Source organism: Ictalurus punctatus, chromosome 20 (genome assembly GCF_001660625.3).
Source record: "Ictalurus punctatus breed USDA103 chromosome 20, Coco_2.0, whole genome shotgun sequence".
Classification (NCBI taxonomy): Eukaryota; Metazoa; Chordata; class Actinopteri; order Siluriformes; family Ictaluridae; genus Ictalurus; species Ictalurus punctatus.
This window is the reverse complement of record NC_030435.2, coordinates 8,536,513-8,555,731: the sequence shown is the minus strand read 5'-3', so window position 1 is coordinate 8,555,731 and position 19,219 is coordinate 8,536,513. Positions and strand designations below refer to the sequence as shown.

The 19,219-nt window shown below is 39.5% G+C and overlaps 1 protein-coding gene and 1 long non-coding RNA gene across 3 annotated transcripts in view; one reads left to right on the top strand and one right to left on the bottom strand.

Moving 5' to 3' along the window:
- Nucleotides 1-1,734: 1,734 nt before the first annotated feature.
- On the top strand, nucleotides 1,735-12,223 carry LOC128635603 (uncharacterized). Its single transcript, XR_008398552.1, has 2 exons — nucleotides 1,735-2,061; nucleotides 11,844-12,223. It is a non-coding gene; the product is annotated as an uncharacterized LOC128635603 (long non-coding RNA).
- The window catches only part of myo10 (myosin X), an 80,917-nt gene continuing 64,403 nt past the window's right edge, over nucleotides 2,706-19,219 (bottom strand). For both annotated transcript variants that reach the window (XM_017495727.3, XM_053688661.1), the window contains 14 exons: nucleotides 18,203-18,298; nucleotides 16,786-16,879; nucleotides 15,157-15,212; nucleotides 14,332-14,474; nucleotides 13,254-13,445; nucleotides 12,948-13,105; nucleotides 10,384-10,507; nucleotides 10,001-10,301; nucleotides 9,693-9,900; nucleotides 9,425-9,561; nucleotides 8,573-8,693; nucleotides 7,896-8,336; nucleotides 7,043-7,234; nucleotides 2,706-3,763 (listed from right to left, as the gene is read on the bottom strand). In XM_017495727.3, coding sequence (XP_017351216.1) covers nucleotides 3,653-3,763; nucleotides 7,043-7,234; nucleotides 7,896-8,336; nucleotides 8,573-8,693; nucleotides 9,425-9,561; nucleotides 9,693-9,900; nucleotides 10,001-10,301; nucleotides 10,384-10,507; nucleotides 12,948-13,105; nucleotides 13,254-13,445; nucleotides 14,332-14,474; nucleotides 15,157-15,212; nucleotides 16,786-16,879; nucleotides 18,203-18,298 — 2,374 coding nt within the window. In that variant the 3' untranslated portion in view covers nucleotides 2,706-3,652. The remainder of the gene's footprint in view (nucleotides 3,764-7,042; nucleotides 7,235-7,895; nucleotides 8,337-8,572; nucleotides 8,694-9,424; nucleotides 9,562-9,692; nucleotides 9,901-10,000; nucleotides 10,302-10,383; nucleotides 10,508-12,947; nucleotides 13,106-13,253; nucleotides 13,446-14,331; nucleotides 14,475-15,156; nucleotides 15,213-16,785; nucleotides 16,880-18,202; nucleotides 18,299-19,219) is intronic.

Genomic DNA, 19,219 nt, shown 5'->3' with positions numbered 1-19,219 from the left:
TCCTCCTCATACCTTTTGCAGTCTAACAGAATGTGTTTTACCGTCTGTTGTGTGTACAGAGTCCAGTGAGGTGTTTTCCTATTCTGTTTAATCTAAGATTTAAGCAAGCATTCTAAAACGCGTAATTATCATCTCTTCCTTTGGGTTTCTGCCCTGCCTCACACTCATGCCTACTTGTTTTTGTAGGGTATATGGTGTATAGGTGTCCCCGTATTCCTGCCATATTTTATGCGCGTCTCTTTATAAGGGTTGCTTTTACCTTCTCCTCCTTCTTTTACCTTTTCTGGCATTTGGTCACCATATTTTGGTGCATTACTGCCGACTACTGGACTGGAGGGTAAAACAACGCGCTTAGAGCTTGATTTAAATCAGAGGTTCTCAACTTTGCCCCCCCCCCCCCCCCCCCCCACGCCTCTCCGATCATGTGGCCTGCCCCCGCCCCATATTGAAGAAGAGCAGGTATAATGATTATTTATTCTCTCTCTCTCTCTCTCTCTCTCTCTCTCTCTCTCTCTCTATATATATATATATATATATATATATATATACCTAATCTATAATCTGTTTTGATAGATAGATAGATAGATAGATAGATAGGTCGGTGGATTTTTTTTTGCTTTTGTGTTTTTGTATTTTTTAAAATTAGTTTTCTTAACTTTTGTGATTTTTTAAATAACTTTTATAAAACTAACGGACAGGTATGGAACACGAATTATCACAAATGTTTCTGAACACTATAACTACTTTGAACAAGAGAACTAGGCTGTAATAACGTGGACTATTTTACATGTAAAACATGTTGCATTCCATTCGTCTTGCATTCGAAAAACATTCACATACGAATGATGTAAATTGGGATGAAGGCCACGTCTCGTTATCCATGACATTGTTAAATCTCCATCTCTCAGCCTCTCTCTGAACAGAGCAGACACAGAGAGACGTGTGAGTGTAGTGGGAAAGCAAGACCTTGCGCTTGCAGGACAGTACTAGAGATATTTTCGTAAGGTTCGTCCAAAAAGTCGCTATATTTGTCGCTGGGTGCTGTTTTTTTTTTTTTTGCAAAAAAGTCGCTAAAGGGGTCTGAAAAGCCGCTAAGTTGGCAACACTGGTCTGCACTGACAGCTAGATAAAAGGCAGGATAAGCTTCGCCTCTCCCCAGTAAAAAAGAAAATACAGAGGGAGAGGGAGTGCGGGGTTTTTCATTTATGCATATTCTATTTGAAAAGCAATAAAATACAGAGTACCCAAATGATGCCCTGTCTGTGTTTTTTTCTTGAAAACAATTTGCGCCCCCCTTCCGATCTCATCCCCCTAGTTGAGAACCACTGATTTAAACAAACAAATACTACTACTAGTAATAATAATCTATTATTATTATTGTTGTTGTTGTTGTATTCTATCAGGGCAGCACAGTTGTGGAGTGTGAATGTTGCTGCCTCTCGTCGAGCTCGGTTTACTCTATGGAGTTTCTGTACGTGTTCTTCTCATGGCTCTGCGGGTTTCCTCCGAGTTCATCAGTTTCCTCCCAGCTCCCAAAAAATCAAACCAATAGGGGAATTTGTGACTTTACACTGCCCTTAAAGCTGCTAAAAATAACCAAAAATCAATTTTTGAGCAAGTACATAAAAAAATAGTGTTCAATATTGTCTCCTTACCTTACCCCAATTTGCAAAAGCAAGCTTATAATAATGATTTATAATTTGAACTGAGTCGAATTTCGTGGGAAACGTCACTTTGAGGTCATTCGACTTTGCGTGGTTACGTCACATCCGTAAACAGAAAGAAGAGACGGCTACTATATTGCATGTGTTTGTGCTGTGTTTGTAGTTTCTTAGAATTTAAACTTGTCATCCAGATGGCTGCTTTTAATCTGGATAGTTCTAAACAGCAATCATCGGCGACATCTGGGGAATCAGCAAAACCAAGAAACCTTGAACTGTAGAGAACCTTCAGCCAAAAAGGGAAAGCGACAGAGTCTGTGCTAAAAACTGGCATGGATTTTTAGAGGTGTCGAAAACTCAGAGATCTGAAGGGATCGACGATTGACGCAGAGATGAACAGGTAAGACATTTCAGTGGCTCAATAGGTAGCTAGCTAACATTAACGTACTTGTTCGCTTAATTCAGCTAAGTATTGAGTTTCCTATATTATTTTTTGTTTGCTTGTTTTGCCATAGACAGTGTGTAAATTGCACTTGATTTCTGCTAGCTATGCGAGAGAGGAACTCGCCTCTACTTCAAGAAAACCATACCCACCACCACCACTATTGTCAAATATTGGAGCTAATATACAACCCGTACTTATACTTCAAACCATCAGATTCATCCGGACAGAGGAGCAGTGCCGAAGCACAACCCACGTTTAAAAAAAATAAATAAATAAAAAATAAAAAATAAATAAAAACCTCCGCAAGTAACTTGCAATTTTATGTTTCAAACAGAGACGGCAATAGAGAGGCAAAAGTACTGCAGCTTTAAGTGTGAATGTACAGTCCTGGAGCCCTTTGATAGACTGATGTCATGTCCAGGGTGTATTTCCTTCTCACGCCCAGTGTTCCCAGGCTCCCAGACTGAAGAATGCATGAATATATACTATTACAATGGATATAAAAAAGTCTAGACACCCCTGTTAAAATGACAGGCTTTTGTGTTGAAAAACCCCCCCAAAAAACCAAAACCAAAATAAATATCATGTCAGAACCGTAATGGCGTGTCAATCAACACAGATGTTTTGGTTTTATTGGTTCTTTTATTATCTACCACAGTTATTACACAGGAATGTCAAAAATTGCATATTGCTGGTGTTTCTTAAAATTCTGGGAATCAAAATAACAGCTCATGGCAAATGTACTTTTGAATAAACAATATATATATATATATATATATATATATATATATATATATATATATATATATATATATATATATATATATATATAACAAGAGGCACCCTCCTGACATGAGCATTTTGTAACAATGATTTTAAAATATACAACTTTTTCAGTATAAAACAAAACATTGCACATTAAAGTTGTACACATTGAAGCGCGGCACTGAGTATAAGTATGTGTTCACTGTGTGTGACTGTACATACAGGTTAGAGTGTGTGTGTGTGTGTGTGTGTGTGTGTGTGTGTGTGTGTGTGTGTATGCACTTGCAAAAAAGGCACAGTCTCTTTGGCTGGAGAATCTGCCTGCAGAGCTCCAGTGAAACGCTACTGGATAAAACCTTAAACGCTCACACAGCGTCTCCAGAACACTTTTGGTAATATTTACTACAGACCTACTGCTGAAATTCAAATGGCACTGATTACACTGAAAAGGTTCATATTGCAATGTGTGTCAGGATTTTCTTTTTTTAAAAAGACATTTATCCTGCAGAGTGGTTTTAGGCACTTTCAGGTGAATGTCCTGTTTAATGATTTACACAGCACTCATCAGAACATGGTGATTATTATTACCTTGCTCCCTGCTTTACAGAATGTCTACTGAGTAATTAATAAGGCTCGACTGGATTGCCTTGAACCTGGGAATGTTTTAATAAGAATAAGCTACAACCTCTGCCAGGTCCCACTGTAACTCTGTGTCGCCACTCGGTTACATACAGTGTGTGTGTTCGTAATTCAGAGCTGAAAGGTCATAGGAGGTCAGTCTTCACCATTTGCTGCATTGTGTGCCATGGCTACTGATTGATGGACAGGTGCTGAAACGCTTCTGTACAATCATGCTGATGTAGGCTTTCATCAGTTTAGCAATGTCCATCACCTAAACACAAAAATGTACAAAAACACTAAAAATTAGACAATCACATATTAAGTAATTAGTTGAAATGTGAACCATCTTTCTACTCCCTTACAAATCAGTGCACAAACACATGTGATTTGGAAGCATATTTATACACGCAGCATTCTGTAAGCATTCCGTTTTGTCCTATTATTAGCCTTAGAATATTTGTAGCATCCATGCGACAAGTCCCAGTGTAAGTTGTTATGATAGAAATGGTAATGTTTTGGAACAAGTGCCTTACAATAAATCTGTCATTTGAATTACAGTACAGCCAGAACTACTGTCAGAGCTTCTGTTTTCAGATTTGAGAATTCAACAGCTGTATAACAATAGGTTAAGAAGTTATTTGTTTGTACTCTAATTCTAAATTCTAATGCATGTGACAAGTAAGAAATAAAACGCAGTGTGCCGTTACAGGAAAATAATCCACGATGGGATGGCATGATGCGGCCTGGGGCAGAGTTACTGCTACTATGACAGCTGTGGCTCAGTTGGTAGAGCAGGTTGTCCACTAATCGTAGGGTTGGCAGTTCAATTCCCACATGACTCCACCGAAGTGTCCTTGGGCAAGACACTGAACCCCGAGTTGCTCCCGATGGCAAGTTAGCACCTTACATGGCAGCTCTGCTACCATTGGTGTGCAAGTGTGTGTGTGAATGTGTGAATGAGAACCAGTGTAAAGTGCTTTGGAACCTCTAAGGTTAAGAAAAGCGCTATATAAGTGCAGACCATACTATCCTGATTTATTTATTTATTTATTTATTTATTTATTTATTTATTTATTACAGTTACTGCACATCCCAAAGTATTTTATTCCTCTTACACCACAGCGATTTTCCAACAATTACAAATAAAAAATTTTGAATGGACAGAATGTCATACTTTTTATCCACTTATAGTTATATTTAATGTTGTGGACTGCTCATAAAACAACTTTGTTCCTATTATCTCCTATTTTTCTTATTATAACTACAGTCATGGGAAAAAGAAAGTATACCCTCCTTCAAATCTATCTTTTTATTTATCAAGGCCTAAATAACAATTGTGTGGTTCTCACCAACTTCTGTAAACAAACAAATAACCTCAGGTAACAACAACAAACCACACAACAGAGTTCACAGATGTAGTCGCTTTTTCCAAAGATTTTCAGAAACCAGGTGGGAAAAAATAAGTACCCCCTATAATTCAGTAACATGTAGACACAGCTACAATAACTTGAAGCAAGTGTTTTATGAGTTTATCAGTCTCCCAAATTGTTTTGGAGAAGTTTTGGCTCACACTTCTTTACAACACTGCTTCAGTTTGTTGATGGCTGAGGGCATTCGTTATGTACAGCCCGCTTAAGATCCCATCACAGCATCTCAATGGGGTTGAGGTCTGGACTTTGACTTGGCTATTCCAACATATATTCTTTCTTCTATAGACAATCAGATAGGGATCACTGTCCTGTTGCAAGATGCAATTTCAACCCAGCTTAAGCTGTGGGACAGATGGCCACACATTTGTCTCAAGATGATTCTGGTACAAAGCAGAGTTGATTGTTCTCTCAATGACTGCAAGTTTCGCAGGTCCTGTGGCTGCAGCCCAGATCATCTTCCCTCCACCATCATGCTTGAGAGTTGGTATGAGGTATTTGTGGTGATACCCTGTGTTTGTTTTTTTGCCAAACATGGTGCTGTGCATGATGACAAAGATCTAACATCTGCACCTTGTTCTCATCAGTCCAAAGGATATTTTGGAAATCTAAGTCATGCTACCATGTTCGTTTTGGAGAGAAGAGGCTTTTTCCTAGCCGCTCTTCCATGAAAGCCATACGTGTTCAGTCTTTTTCCGATTGTTCTGTCACGAACATAAACATTTAATGTGCTCACAGAGGCCTGTAGGTCACATGATGTGACTCTTGGGGTTTTCTTTACATCTCTGAGCATTAAACAGTCTGACCTTGGACAGAATTTACTGGGACATTCACTCCTGGGAAGATGTCCGAAGGCATTTGTAAACAATCCTTCTCACTGTAGAATGGTGAATTTCAAATTGTTTGGAGATGGCCTTATAACCCTTCTCAGATTGATGAGCAGCAACAATTGTTTCTCTGAGGTCATCACTGATGTCCTTTCTTCTTGGCATGAAATAGACACACACTCGAGTGCTCCAGAACAACAAACTGCCAAAAGGTTCTGCTTCTTGATGATAAACTAATCTTGTCCATTCCATTACTAACACCTGGCTGCTCTCTTACTTGTTTTTTCCCACCTGGTTTCTGAATATTGGTTTACTTTTGGGGGGAAAATAACTACATATTGAAATCTGTTTTGTTTATTTATTTATTTATTTATTTATTTGCTTGAGGTTATTTGCTTATTAAGAGACTTTGGTGAGGATCACACAATTGTTATTTAGACCCTGATAAATAAAAACATAGAATTGAAGAAGGGTGTACTTTCTTTTTCCCCATGACTGTATAAACAGCTGTTCCCTCACCAGCCTCTCTTTTTCTCTCTCTCTTAAAGTTAATAAGAACAAACCCACAGCTTGTCATATTAATGAGAAACCTAAAAAAGCACAAAGTAAGCAGAAATCTTACCAACCCGTACAAAGAGCTGAAACCCAAGACTGCTTCAGTAAATGTTACAAAAATGTAACAAAATGTTACAAAAAAGCTGCATCACATCGATGATTACAACATCCTTGTTAAATAACGTTTTCTTTTTTGCTTCATGAAATGATAATGTTTTAGAACAAGTGCATTTAATATACACATGTCATTTAAATTACAACCGGAACTGCTGTCAGAGCTACTGTTATCAAAATTGAATCAACATCATCTGACCAATCAAATTAAAGAATTCTACAGTGGTATAACAGTAGGTAAATTTTGCAATGTTTGTTTATACATGAACCCACAAGTGATGTGTGTTGTGCTAAAAAGAGGGAATAAACATAAAAACCATTAACTATTCAGGCTCAAGAATTCTTCCTCACAAAAAAAAAAAACAGAGCCTGAGGAAAGTGACCAAATATTTATCACTAATTATCTGTCATTAGCTATATTTATCTAGACAATCTGTATTGTGACATTTAGCTATTAGCATTTTTTTGCATATGACCGAAATATTGGAGAGATTGACAGCTGATATTAGCTAGTTGTGTTTGCTTGATAAAAGGCAGTTCATTTAATTGTAGGAATGCATTTTCATTTTAAGACGGCCAGTAACATGCATCTATGAGATGGTTTATTTGAGAAAAGTGTTTTGTTACCTGGCTAGTTTGGAAGAACAGGTCTCTTCCCTCCACACTGATCTTGTAAATGTTGGACTGTGGCGCACCAAAAGACAAAATGGCCTCATAGGAGAAGACCTCCAGCGGCCAAGCCTCTCCCTGCTTATACACACACACCCCCTTACGACTCACTCCCAGCCACAGTTCTGTAGGATACACACCATCCATGCACTGAGAGAGAGAGAGAGAGAGAGAGAGAGAGAGAGAGAGAGAGAGAGAGAGAGAGAGAGAGAGAAAGAAACTTTTATATGACATGGTAAGAAGTGGCTGCCTTTGCTAACATGTATGTATATATATGTGATGTATATTAGATGTAAAAAAAACACAAATCTCAAACATAAGGGATAATGATCACATTTCGCTGTTTAACATTTGTCATATTAATGAGAACTCCAGCATAGAAGCAGTGAAGAAAAACACTGGACCCAATGTTCCAGAAAGCAAAGCAGCTATAAGACACAATTATGCTGAGTCACAGCAGAGACTCGGTTCAGCTAGTTAGTGCTGTACGAGATGACAAGCATGTCAATGTTGTTGGCGGTATTAGTATGAAAGTTCAAGCTGATCTATTTGAGCAGAGTGTACAGCTGAGGAGGGGAGAGAGCTTGACAGACTGAAGTGCCGCTGCATCACTCTCTTTAAGCAGAGATGATGCAAAGTGAAAACACACTAACATGATGAAGTTTAAATGAAAAAAATACAATAAAATCAACACAGAATTTTATCACAAAGCAAAAGATAAATAGGGTTGAAGATCGCGTGTTAATAATAAAATTGATATGCGAGTCATTCAGGATGGAGTTTTCCTTTAATTGTGTGCGTCTTTACTCACCTCTACGTTGAACAGGGTAGACCCGTAACCCTGCCACTCTCTGACCAGGTTCATGTATTTGATCATGGCATTATCCTGACTCATTCCCTGCAGCTTCTTCCATTTCTCCACCAAACAGCTCCTTAATTCCGCCTTCTCGTCCTGAAACCATGCCTCCATTGCAGCCGAATTCTCGCCCTGCCTCCGCCCAAGAGACCCCCGGAAGCTCCGCCTAAGCGTACCCTCCAGGAAACTGCCCCGCTTCTTCTCTGTGCCACCGCTGCTGGAGGAGAAACGCTGAATACGGGCACGCAAACGTGCCACAGGGAACACTTGCTCCAGGTCCGGTAATGCATTCTGGGTAGCGTAGTCTCCGAACAGATGCTGCAGCCGAAGAGCTGCCAGGAACTGCAGAGTTTCCTCAGGAGCAGGATACTGTCCACTAATCACTGCCTCATGGGCCTGAAAAAAAAGAAAGAAGAAAAAAACCCCTGAACTGATTATGTGGGGCAAAAAGACATTGAAGGGTATAAAAATAAATAAAACAAAGTGAAAGGATTATTACGTTCACTTCTTTGCAAATCGGCTGGAGGTATAATATACAGTATGTACAGTATATATACACACAGTGGCCCTCCTGCCAACAAAGTTGAATAGCCCTGAGCTCAGTGTCAGGCATATTTAGTGAAAACTCAGACCTGTTCAAACATGAAAGCGAACTCCACACTGTCCATAGCGATGTTCTCTGTGTCTGTAAAGCAATACAGCTTGAAATAAAACTTCCATCCTCCACCCTGATTGTCTTCTCCACCTGCCAGCCTGAGAGAGAAGAAAGCAAAAAGTGTTTTGTGAGTTGAGAGTTGAGGGAATCTGGCTGGAAATGACAAAAACATCCATTAGTAAAACCTGTACATAAACCAGACTTGCCTATTCTAAATGTAAAATAAAATGTAACATTTATTTCTAATACATGTGATGTAGTGGTGGATATCACAACCCATCTTTATCACTGGTTCGTCTGGTCACCTGAACGTTAATCATCTCATCTACTCATGTGTGTGTGTGTGTGTGTGTGTGTGTGTGTGTGTGTGTGTGTGTGTGATTGGCTTCTGTACATCCTCCAATATGGTTGTTGAGAGCTAGTATGTTTGCTCTTTATTTTAGGTGTTATAAAAATAGCGAGTCAAAGTTTTCCACCCAAATTCTTTCCACATCCTTGAGTTCCCTTTCAAAGGGTACTTCACGTTGTGTTAGCTGAACACTGTGGGCGCTTCCCACACCGTTCAGCTACGCAACGTCTTGTTCCCTTCTCAGGGAACAGGGTTACATGCGTAAACCAGATGTTAGTGGTCATGCATTGTGTTACACACGTTTTTCCCACACTTGTTCTGTAATATTGATATTGAACTCCCGCTCCCATTTAGCTTTAATATAGTGAGTGGAGGAAGTTTTGTCGTGCCTCAAATTGCCACAGAGCCGAGATGTCACCCTATATTTTATCCCAGTGTAAGAAGAAATTATTTTTAAAAGTGAAACGAAGCAAAACTCACTTCTCAAACTTAGCAAGGACGTCAGCCACAATGGTGCGGCTCTCAATGGCTTTGTCTGTGCTGCCGTTGTGTTCAAATAGAGCAAACATATTCCTGCTATCCTCCATAGCCAGGCCCTTTAATAACTTATCAACCACCTAGAAACATATACAGAGAGAGAGAGAGAGAGAGAGAGATAGATAGAGAGAGAGAGAGAGAGAGAAACATATTGAACCCAAGGTCACTGTGAAAGACTAAGCTGTAAATAGTTGACGTAACTGGTGACTACCTCTCCTGCTGTGGTGTGCGAGTTGATGACAATTTTGCAGGATCCACCGCCATGGCAGTATACAGTTGATGTCATTTCCTGTCTGTTGAGAATGGCTCTGAGTTCCTCATGTGATGGCACATATTCCCGTCCACGTACATGCCTCAGTGCCTCCTGGGAAAATGCAGCATATTGCTCCATCTCCGTGCCTGGGAATAACTCGCGTGTCCTAAATATTACAGTCAATGATTAAACAACACTGACTCCAAGATTCACATAGATAGCAGATGCACATAGAATCACACACACACACACACACGGCCATGAACCTTTTGATGTGGAATTTGAGGTACTTCAGGATGCTTCTGGAGATAGGGATAAACGTGCAGCACATGCAGGCTATGACTCTCCAGCCACTGATGTGGGCGGGGCCACCTGGCTCAGGGGGCCGTGTAGTTTGCTTAATGAGTTGACAGTAGAGTTCATCTCGCAGGGGTCGGAGGTCATGACCTGTCTGCAGAAGGCCTTGAATTATTGGGACGGGATCGGCCACACCCTCAAGCTGCTGAAGTGTGCAAAAAAGCTTCAACGCCTCAGCCTGCAAAGTGCTGTAGCTCCGCCCCCTTTCAGCTAGTAAACAGAAAAAGACCAAAGATTAGCCTGGTGGATGCCTCCAGAGGATTGGAACAGTTGCGGTGTGTGAGATACTCACAGCTGCGGTGGACGTCTCCGTAGGGCAGAGGAAGTAATGGTGTGTGTAGAGGATGGTGTGTGTAGCGTAGTATCGGGTTCCTCTTGTAAATCTGATCCACCACTTCTGAGTTTAGAGAGTTCTCCTGAAAAGTGCACAAAACATTAAACACACAAGATCATTTCTAGATTTTACTTTTAACAGGAAATTGTATAGGAAAGGTATAGGAAATTGGATATAGAAATAATTAACACATACAATTAGTGATTTTTATTTTAAGATCAAACACTTTTGTAATTTCATAAAAAATGTTTTCATAAGCAGTGCAATTTTTCTGCACATCATTGGTGTATATATGTGTGTATATATATATATATATATATATATATATATATATATATATATATATATATATATATATATATATATGTATGTATGTATGTGTGTGTGTGTGTGTGATGACTTTCTTTGAGCATTTTGTTTGTATGAATTAAGGACTTGTTGTAGGATTTGCGTGTGTATGACGTGTATAATGCTTGCAAAGGTCTTTTCAGTTACCTAATAACAGACCCACGTGACGCTCTGTGACACAGAACACCACATGTATAGCGAAGCCAGAGGACAGACAGAAGCTTAGTAAAGTTGATGATTGTGTAAAGGATATTAGATGTTGGATGTTAACTTCCTTCTACTTAATTCTGATAAAACAGAAATACTTTTATTTGGCCCACGTGTAGCTAGAAGTATTCTTTCTGATCACATGGTTACTCTGGATGGTCTTTCTGTTTCATCATGTACAGCAGTTAAAGACCTTGGAGTGATTATTGACTCCAGCCTATCATTTGATGCTCATGTAGATAATATTACTAGGATAGCTTTCTTTCATCTCAGAAATATTTCTAAAATAAGAAACATATTGTCACTACATGATGCGGAAATACTAGTTCATGCATTCGTCACCTCTAGATTAGATTACTGTAATGCCATACTGTCTGGATGTTCCAGTAGGAATATAAATAAGCTCCAATTAGTCCAGAATGCAGCTGCTAGAGTCCTAACTAGAACTAGAAGATACGACCATATCACACCGATATTATCAATACTGCATTGGCTCCCAGTAAAATCTCGCATTAACTATAAAATACTTTTATTAACCTATAAAGCACTAAACGGTCTCGCGCCACAATATCTAAGCGACCTTTTGGTTTTATATGATCCGCCACGCCTACTTAGATCAAAAGATGCAGGCTATTTGACGGTACCTCGAATAGTGATAGCTACAGCAGAGGGGAGAGCTTTCGCTTTTAGAGCCCCACAGTTATGGAACAGTCTTCCTATTAGTGTTCGGGAATCAGACACAGTCTCAGTGTTTAAGTCTAGGCTTAAAACGTATTTGTTTACTCAAGCCTACCCTGACTAGATTCTGTTCTACTACTTCGCAGTCATAATAATCTTTTTTCTCCTTCTCTCCTTTCGCCGAGTCCCACACGAATTTATGGAGATACTAGAGATCCAGATCCTTTCTTCCTCTGGATGGAGCTCAAATCTTCTCTAATTCCAGACTACTGGGACTACGGCTGCTCCTAACGCAATACAGACTTCATATAAATCCATAATGAACTTTTTCACACTAACTGTTGTTACCCAGATGAGGATGGGTTCCCTTCTGAGTCGGGTTCCTCTCAAGGTTTCTTCCTCTTAAAACATCTTAGGGAGTTTTTCCTTGCCACCGTTGCCACTCAGTGGCTTGCTCAGTTGGGATAAATTCACACCTTTAATATCTGTATACCATGTTGATATTACTGTAAAGCTGCTTTGAGACAATGTCTATTGTAAAAAGCGCTATACAAATAAAATAAATTGAATTGAATTGAATTGTATACAGTCTGAATACACAGAGTTGTCTCACATGCAAGTAAATGTTAGGTTTGATCTTTTTTACATTGAAGTCTATGGTACACAGTATGCTAAGGAGAAATGTCTGCAAATCACTGCTTTTGAAATGAACAGGACTCTTACAGTGAATAATTGGTGAAGGCTGCCCTGTCATGTGTTTACCTTTTGAGAGGAAATACAATTATTTAAAAAAAGAAGTTAGGAAAAATGTCTTTTTGAAAAGTATATTCTACTAAGTGTATTCTATACAGCTAGTTTCGGCTCAGGTAGTAGAGCCGGTTGTTCACTAATCATAGGGTTGGTGGTTTGATTTCCAGCCCACATGACTCCACATGATGAAGTGTCCTTGGGCAAGACACTGAACCCCAAGTTGCTCCTGACAGCAGGCTAGTGCCTTGCATGGCATTGGTGTGTGTGTGTGTGTGTGTGTGTGTGTGTGTGTGTGTGTGTGTGTGTGTGTGTGTGTGTGTGAATGGGTGAATGAGAAATGTAGTAAAGTACTTTGTAGAACTGCTAAGGTTTAGTGCAGACCATTTACAGTTCTTTCCTGTGTCTGTAACCCTGCGTAGTGTTTAACTTATTACTGTTCTCTCCATGGTTTAATGACACTGAGAACATATACTTATTGTTTGTCTGTGTGTGTGAGGTTTTAAAAAAAAAAAAAAATTAATGTAGTTCCTGTGTGTTACCTTAATGTCCTGGATGAGTTGCTGCGTGTGTGTGTCCATTGGTGGTTTGTTATCAATGATATTCTGCACAGCATTAGCCCAGCGGCACACTTCACTTTGCAGCTTACTGTAGAGCCTATACGAGTGTTTACGGCCAAACACTGTCACACCCCAATAACCTACAAACACACACACACACGCACGCACACACACACACGCACACAATTGGATTACAGATTAATTCAGGAAGCTTTACAATAATAAATTATTATTATTATTGACAGATTTTGTTTAACTGTGTGTGTGTGTGTGTGTGTTTGTACTAACCAGTCTCTTTGTACACTCTCTCATCAGGTGTCAGTACAGAGCACAGGCTGTTTAGCAGCAGAGATCCCAGTTTGAGTGCGTTTCTCTCTGAACTCTTATAGTAGTCCAGTGAATTATGGGTGAGCAGGAACCAGCGTTTCTTTAGTCTTAGGTTATTACGACTACTGCCCTTCATCTCTTTATGTAACCAGCCTGAGAAGAAGGGACAGAAGGAAAGATGAGAGAGAGAGAGAGAGAGAGAGAGAGAGAGAGAGAGATAGAGAGAGAGAAAAATGAGGGGAGACAAAATAATTTAAACAGAATATGGACACTGTTTTGGAATTATTCATCCACATTTCAAGGTTAAACAGCAGGTAGCAGTTTTCCCGTCTTGTGACAGGATTATGCCACGTACTGCTAAAACTCCTAATCTTTGACCACTGTCTAGGAAAAACTGAAGAAAACCTCCTCTCATCTCAGAATTCCTACTTGGAATGTCGGGAAGGTCTCCTCAACCCTGAGTTCAGCACATGATGTCAAATCAACATTGTCTGCGCACATCATCAGCAGTTAGTAAAGTAGCACTTCTTTACTTCTATAAATGAGTTATACTGTATATACTAGTATTTGCTTTAGATTAATCAACATCCAGATATATTCACTCTGACTATACAGTTCACTGATTTGAGGAGGAAGTTACATCACTCATCACAGTTTAGCTTGCTAGATTTTTGCTAATAAAAGATGAAAATGGAGGCATCCACTTTGTAGCTTGAGTTCTTATAGCTCATTTCAGCTGGAATGAGTTTACATGGCTCATAATCATGGCATAATCTAGTTATATGTGGTCACACACCAGTGATGTGCGCCAACAGTCTCTTTTAAAATGTCATTTGACTTGTATTAGTTTGAAAAAGCAAAAGTTACACTAAACAGATACGCTGGATAACTACGTCCCTGGTGTTCCAAGACTGCATGACTAATGAATTAAGCACTATTCTTAAGTGCTAGAAAATTGTATGTCTAAAAAAAAGCTTCCACATGTGACCTATGGTTAAGATCACTGACCTGTGTATGACCTTGTGACATAATGTCTCACCTCTAATAATGAATTCTTGGCCCTGGACCCGTGTGTCTCCCTTAGAGCGCTGTAGGAGGGCGATCCAGTGGTGCATCTCCTCCGGGGTCTCGGCATTACAGTGCAGGACGCGGTGAGCTGTGATGATCACAAACGAGTTTGGCCTGGAGATGAGAGAAAGAGGGATGGGGATAGAGTAGGAGGATGGTAGTGTGAGTGGAAAAGAGTATGAGAAAAGGAGATTGATGGTGCATAAGACAGAGGGAGAGGAAGAGGAGAGATGGGGACACAGTATCAGAGATAGAGAGAGAAAAATGTACAGACAGAATGCAGTGGAATGATTTGTATAATAGAATTAAATACACAAATATAATCATTAGAGTCATGGTGTAATTACAACAATCTTGCACAAAATGTGAGATATTCTTGTCTCAAATTTTTTTTGGGTTACTGAGTGATAGTTGCAGTTGTATTAGCATTATTAGATGTAGATGTGTTTAACTATAATAATACACACATGAAATACCACATAAATATAGAAAATAAACCCATAAATATAGAAAAATGTGTGTCCAGGAGGTGTTTTTATATCATGGTAGGGATCAAATGTCCCCACAATGATAGGAACATCTGCTAGTTGTAGGGATGTGGGGACATGTGGCAAATTTCTTTCTAACAGGAACCCTACCCCCCTAAATGTTTCCTTTTGATTCCTGAAGTTAAGGTTAGATTTATGTTTAGGCATAGCTTTAGCTAACTGAATTAATAATTATGTCAATGGCTGGACCACACAAGGATAGTAAGGCGTGTGTGTGTGCGTGTGTGTTTACGTGTGCATGTGTATACCTCTCTGGGTTGTCTGAGGCACACACAGAGTCGATCATGCCTACATCTAATGTGCCCTATAAAGAGAAATATAAGATCGAATCACTAGTACAGAAACACAGAGATGAGTCAGGAGCAACAAAGAAACTGTGGATGCTAGATGTTTTACTCTCGCGTGGGTGACTGTGGATGAGTGGGGGTGAGTGTAGGTGAGTGTAGGCGAGTTGGGGTGAGTGTAGGTGAGTGGGGTGAGTGGGGGTGAGTATAGCTGAGTAGGGGGCGTTTGGGGGTGAGTAAGGGGCGAGTGGGGGTGAGTAGGGGGCGAGTGGGGGTGATCAGAGAAAACGGGTATGGAATTTAAAAGAGTCTGTCTTGTAGCTCTGTCAGCACTGTTACAGTATATAAAATTAAAGCACACTTTAATATCATCAGTACTTCAAATATACTAAACCCTATTACATGTGAGCTAGGTGTCTGTGGGTACAAGTTCGTGTTGTATATACGGTACACTCCACTAATATTGGCACCCTTGGTAAATATGAGCAAAGAAGGCTTTATTGTTTAACCTTTTGATCTTTTGTTTAAAAAAAATCACAAAAATACTCAACTCTCATGGATATCAGACAATAGCAAACACAACACAGGTTTATCTTTATTTTAAAGAGCCACCACCATATTTAACCATGAGCATGAGGTACTTTTCCATATGGCTACCTCTCTGTGTGCGCCAAAATTACCTCTGGTGTTTATTGCCAAAAAGCTCTAGTTTGGTTTCATCTGACCATAGAACCCGATCCCATTTGAAGTTCCAGTAGTGTCTTGCAAATTGAAGACACTTGAGTTTGTTTTTAGATGCGAGTAGAGGCTTTTTCTTGAATCCCTTCCAAACATCTTGTGGTGATATAGGTGACTTCAGATTGTAGTTTTGGAGACTTTCTGACACCAAGACACAACTAACTTCTGCAGTTCTCCAGCTGTGATTCTTGAAGATTTTTTGGCCACTTGACCCATCCTCTTCACAGTGTACTGAGACAATATAGACATATGTCCAATTCCAGGTTGATTTGTAACATTTCCATTTGACTGGAACTTGTTAATTATTGCCCTGATGGTGGAAATGGGCATTTTCAATGCTTTGGTATTTTCTTATAGACACTTCACATTTTGTGAAGCTCAACAACCTTTTGTTGCACATCACAGCTATATTCCTTGGTCATACCCATTGTTAAGGAATCACTAAGGGAATTTGGCCTATGTGTTACCTCATATTTATACCTCTGTGAAACAGGAAGCCATGGTTGAACAATTTCATGTTCCTAGTCACCCAGGTGTACAAAAAAAATGTAAAATATCAATGAGAATATACTTCAAATATATTTTTCTCGTATGAATTCATAGGGGTGCCAATAATTGTTGCAAATCTATATTTAACAAAGATATATATTTTTGATTAAACTGTGTTGTGTTTTCAATTGTTTGATATCCATGAGAGCATATTATTTTTGTGATTTTTTTTTAAAAACAAAAGATCAAAAGTTTAAACAATAAAGACAATTTTTCACAGTCTTCTTTGCTCAAATTTCCCAAGGATGCCAATATTAGTGGAGGGAACTGTATGTGCATTATATCTGTGAATGTTTGTGTACTCACCACAGCGTTCTGTGGGTTGGCCTGCTCATCATGCATCTCTCTGATTTCCTGTTCAGTGGAAGTGTGTACCTGACTCAACACACTGAACCAGTGGCTATGGAGCATGAGGAGAAACAGTCAGTCAGAGACATTATTAGCTGCTTGCTCTTTATGATGATGTTTGTTCAGGTATGTTCTAACAGGTTCTATCAGGTTCTAACAAACTCTGGGGTCTTCCAAGAACAGGTGAGTTAATACTGAGCTGACACTTTAACTGTACACAGGTCAACTCCATTTAACTAATTATGTGACTCCTGGTGGCAACTGGTTGCACTAGAACTAATTTACGAGTTTCACAGAAGTGAGGGTGAATACTTATGCAATCACAACTTTTATGTTTTTATTTGTAAATAATTTTGCAAACTATATAGATTTTCCAGCACTTAAATATTATTGTTTTTATTTTGTGTAGACTCATGATGTATAATCCCGATTAAATTAATTTCCGTTCCACATTATAACACTACAAAATGTGGAAGAGTTCAAAAGGGGGTGAATACTTATGCAAGGCACTGTATAAAAGAGGTTCTCAAACTTTTTGCAACCAGAGACCTATTTATCTTTTTTAAAAAAAATCCAAGGATTTATTTTATGAACATGGTCCCCAATTCACTTTCCATATTTAAATATAATTTATGTGTGTACAATAATTTTGCCTATTTATTGGTGTGTAAGCTTTTCCATCCATCCATTTTCTGTACCACTTTATCCTACACAAGGTCGTGGGGAGCCTGGAGCCTATCCCAGGGAACGTGGGACACGAGGTGGAGGACAGGTGTTGGACAGGGTGCCAACACATCGCAGGGCACAATCGCACACACGCAAACCCATTCATACACTACGGACAATTTGGAAATGCCAATCAGACTACAGCGCATGTCTTTGGACTGGGGGAGGAAACCGGAGTACCTGGGAAAACATACAAACTCCAGACACACAGGGTGGTGGTGGGAATCACACCCCACCGACCCTGGAGGGGTCAGGCAAGCATCCTAACCACTAAGCCACTGTGCTCCCTTCATAAGCTTATCATTCTTGAGATTTCCATTCACAGAAAGCATAAAAAAAAGTCATTAAAATCAAGAAGACATTAACAGGCTTTGATGAAGATCATTCAATTCGTGTGATCAGTCAAAGAGTCTGACAACTCAATAATTAATATAACTGATTTACACCACTGTATTAAAAAATGACAGACCCTTTGCCTAAACAAATCTTTATAGATCCCTGGACACACACACACACACACACACACACACACACACACACACACACACACACAGACATTCACACATGTAAAATGTTGCTATATGGTATGTGGGGGCCATCTAGTACATGGACAGAGCAGATGGACCTGGATTTACACGCACACTCTTACCTGGCATCCTCTGCGTTATCCGCTATAAGATGGTACGTTCTCTCTGGCATCACAATATCTATTCCGTTCTCCTTCCCTGTGTTATCAATGACCTCTCTAACAAGCAAAAAAACAAAAGAAAGAGGGAGAGGCATTATAGACCACCTCTTACATGTGGTACACTGTCTATAAAATGTGCTATTTGTAGCATGGTCATGACAGTAGATGCTGCTGATAGTGTGCTTGCAGTTTGTGTGTTCCGGTACGCTGGATGTGTGACACACAAACACTACAGGAGTGTTGGACAGATGAACTGATGCGTGAGATGGTAAAGTATTCAATCTTAAGCCTTCAAAATGGCTCAGAATGAATATCTGGTTTTGTGCAATGTGTAATTTACACAAAGTGTGAGAAGGGTTAGGGTGGTGAAGGTGTGCAACCATTAACAGGTCTGGAAAATGTCCAGCTCCATTTGCATGCTGACATGTGATAGCAGGATAAAGTGTGGCATTTTTAGGTTTTTCATTGCCTAAGTATTGACATACTGACATAAGTATGACATTTTGTAGTAATTTTCGCAATTTAAATGAACAAAAAAACAGATGTGTCACATGGTAAAAGTAAGTACACCCCTAAATTTACCACATCTTCAAATACATAAAAATATAATCAGGTGTTCAAGATTGGGTGCCAGTGATTAGAACCTGCTTAGGGAGTGCAGGTGGAACCTGTCTTATTTATACCCCTCTCATATATAGTGTCTGGTGTTCCTTTTGTTATTGCGGTGTGTGGTGTCATCATGCAAAGGTCTAAAGAGATCTGTAAGGCCTTCAGAAAAAGATTGTGGATGACTGAGTCTGGCAGGATCTCTGAATTATATGACATACATCATTCCACTGTAAGGAAAATCATCTACAAATAGTACAGATTTTACACGAGGACTGGCCGTCACAGCAAATTCAGCCCAAGAGCAGACCATCTGATACAAATAGAAGTCTCCAAAAATCCCAAAATGTCATCAGAGGATCTGCTAGTAAG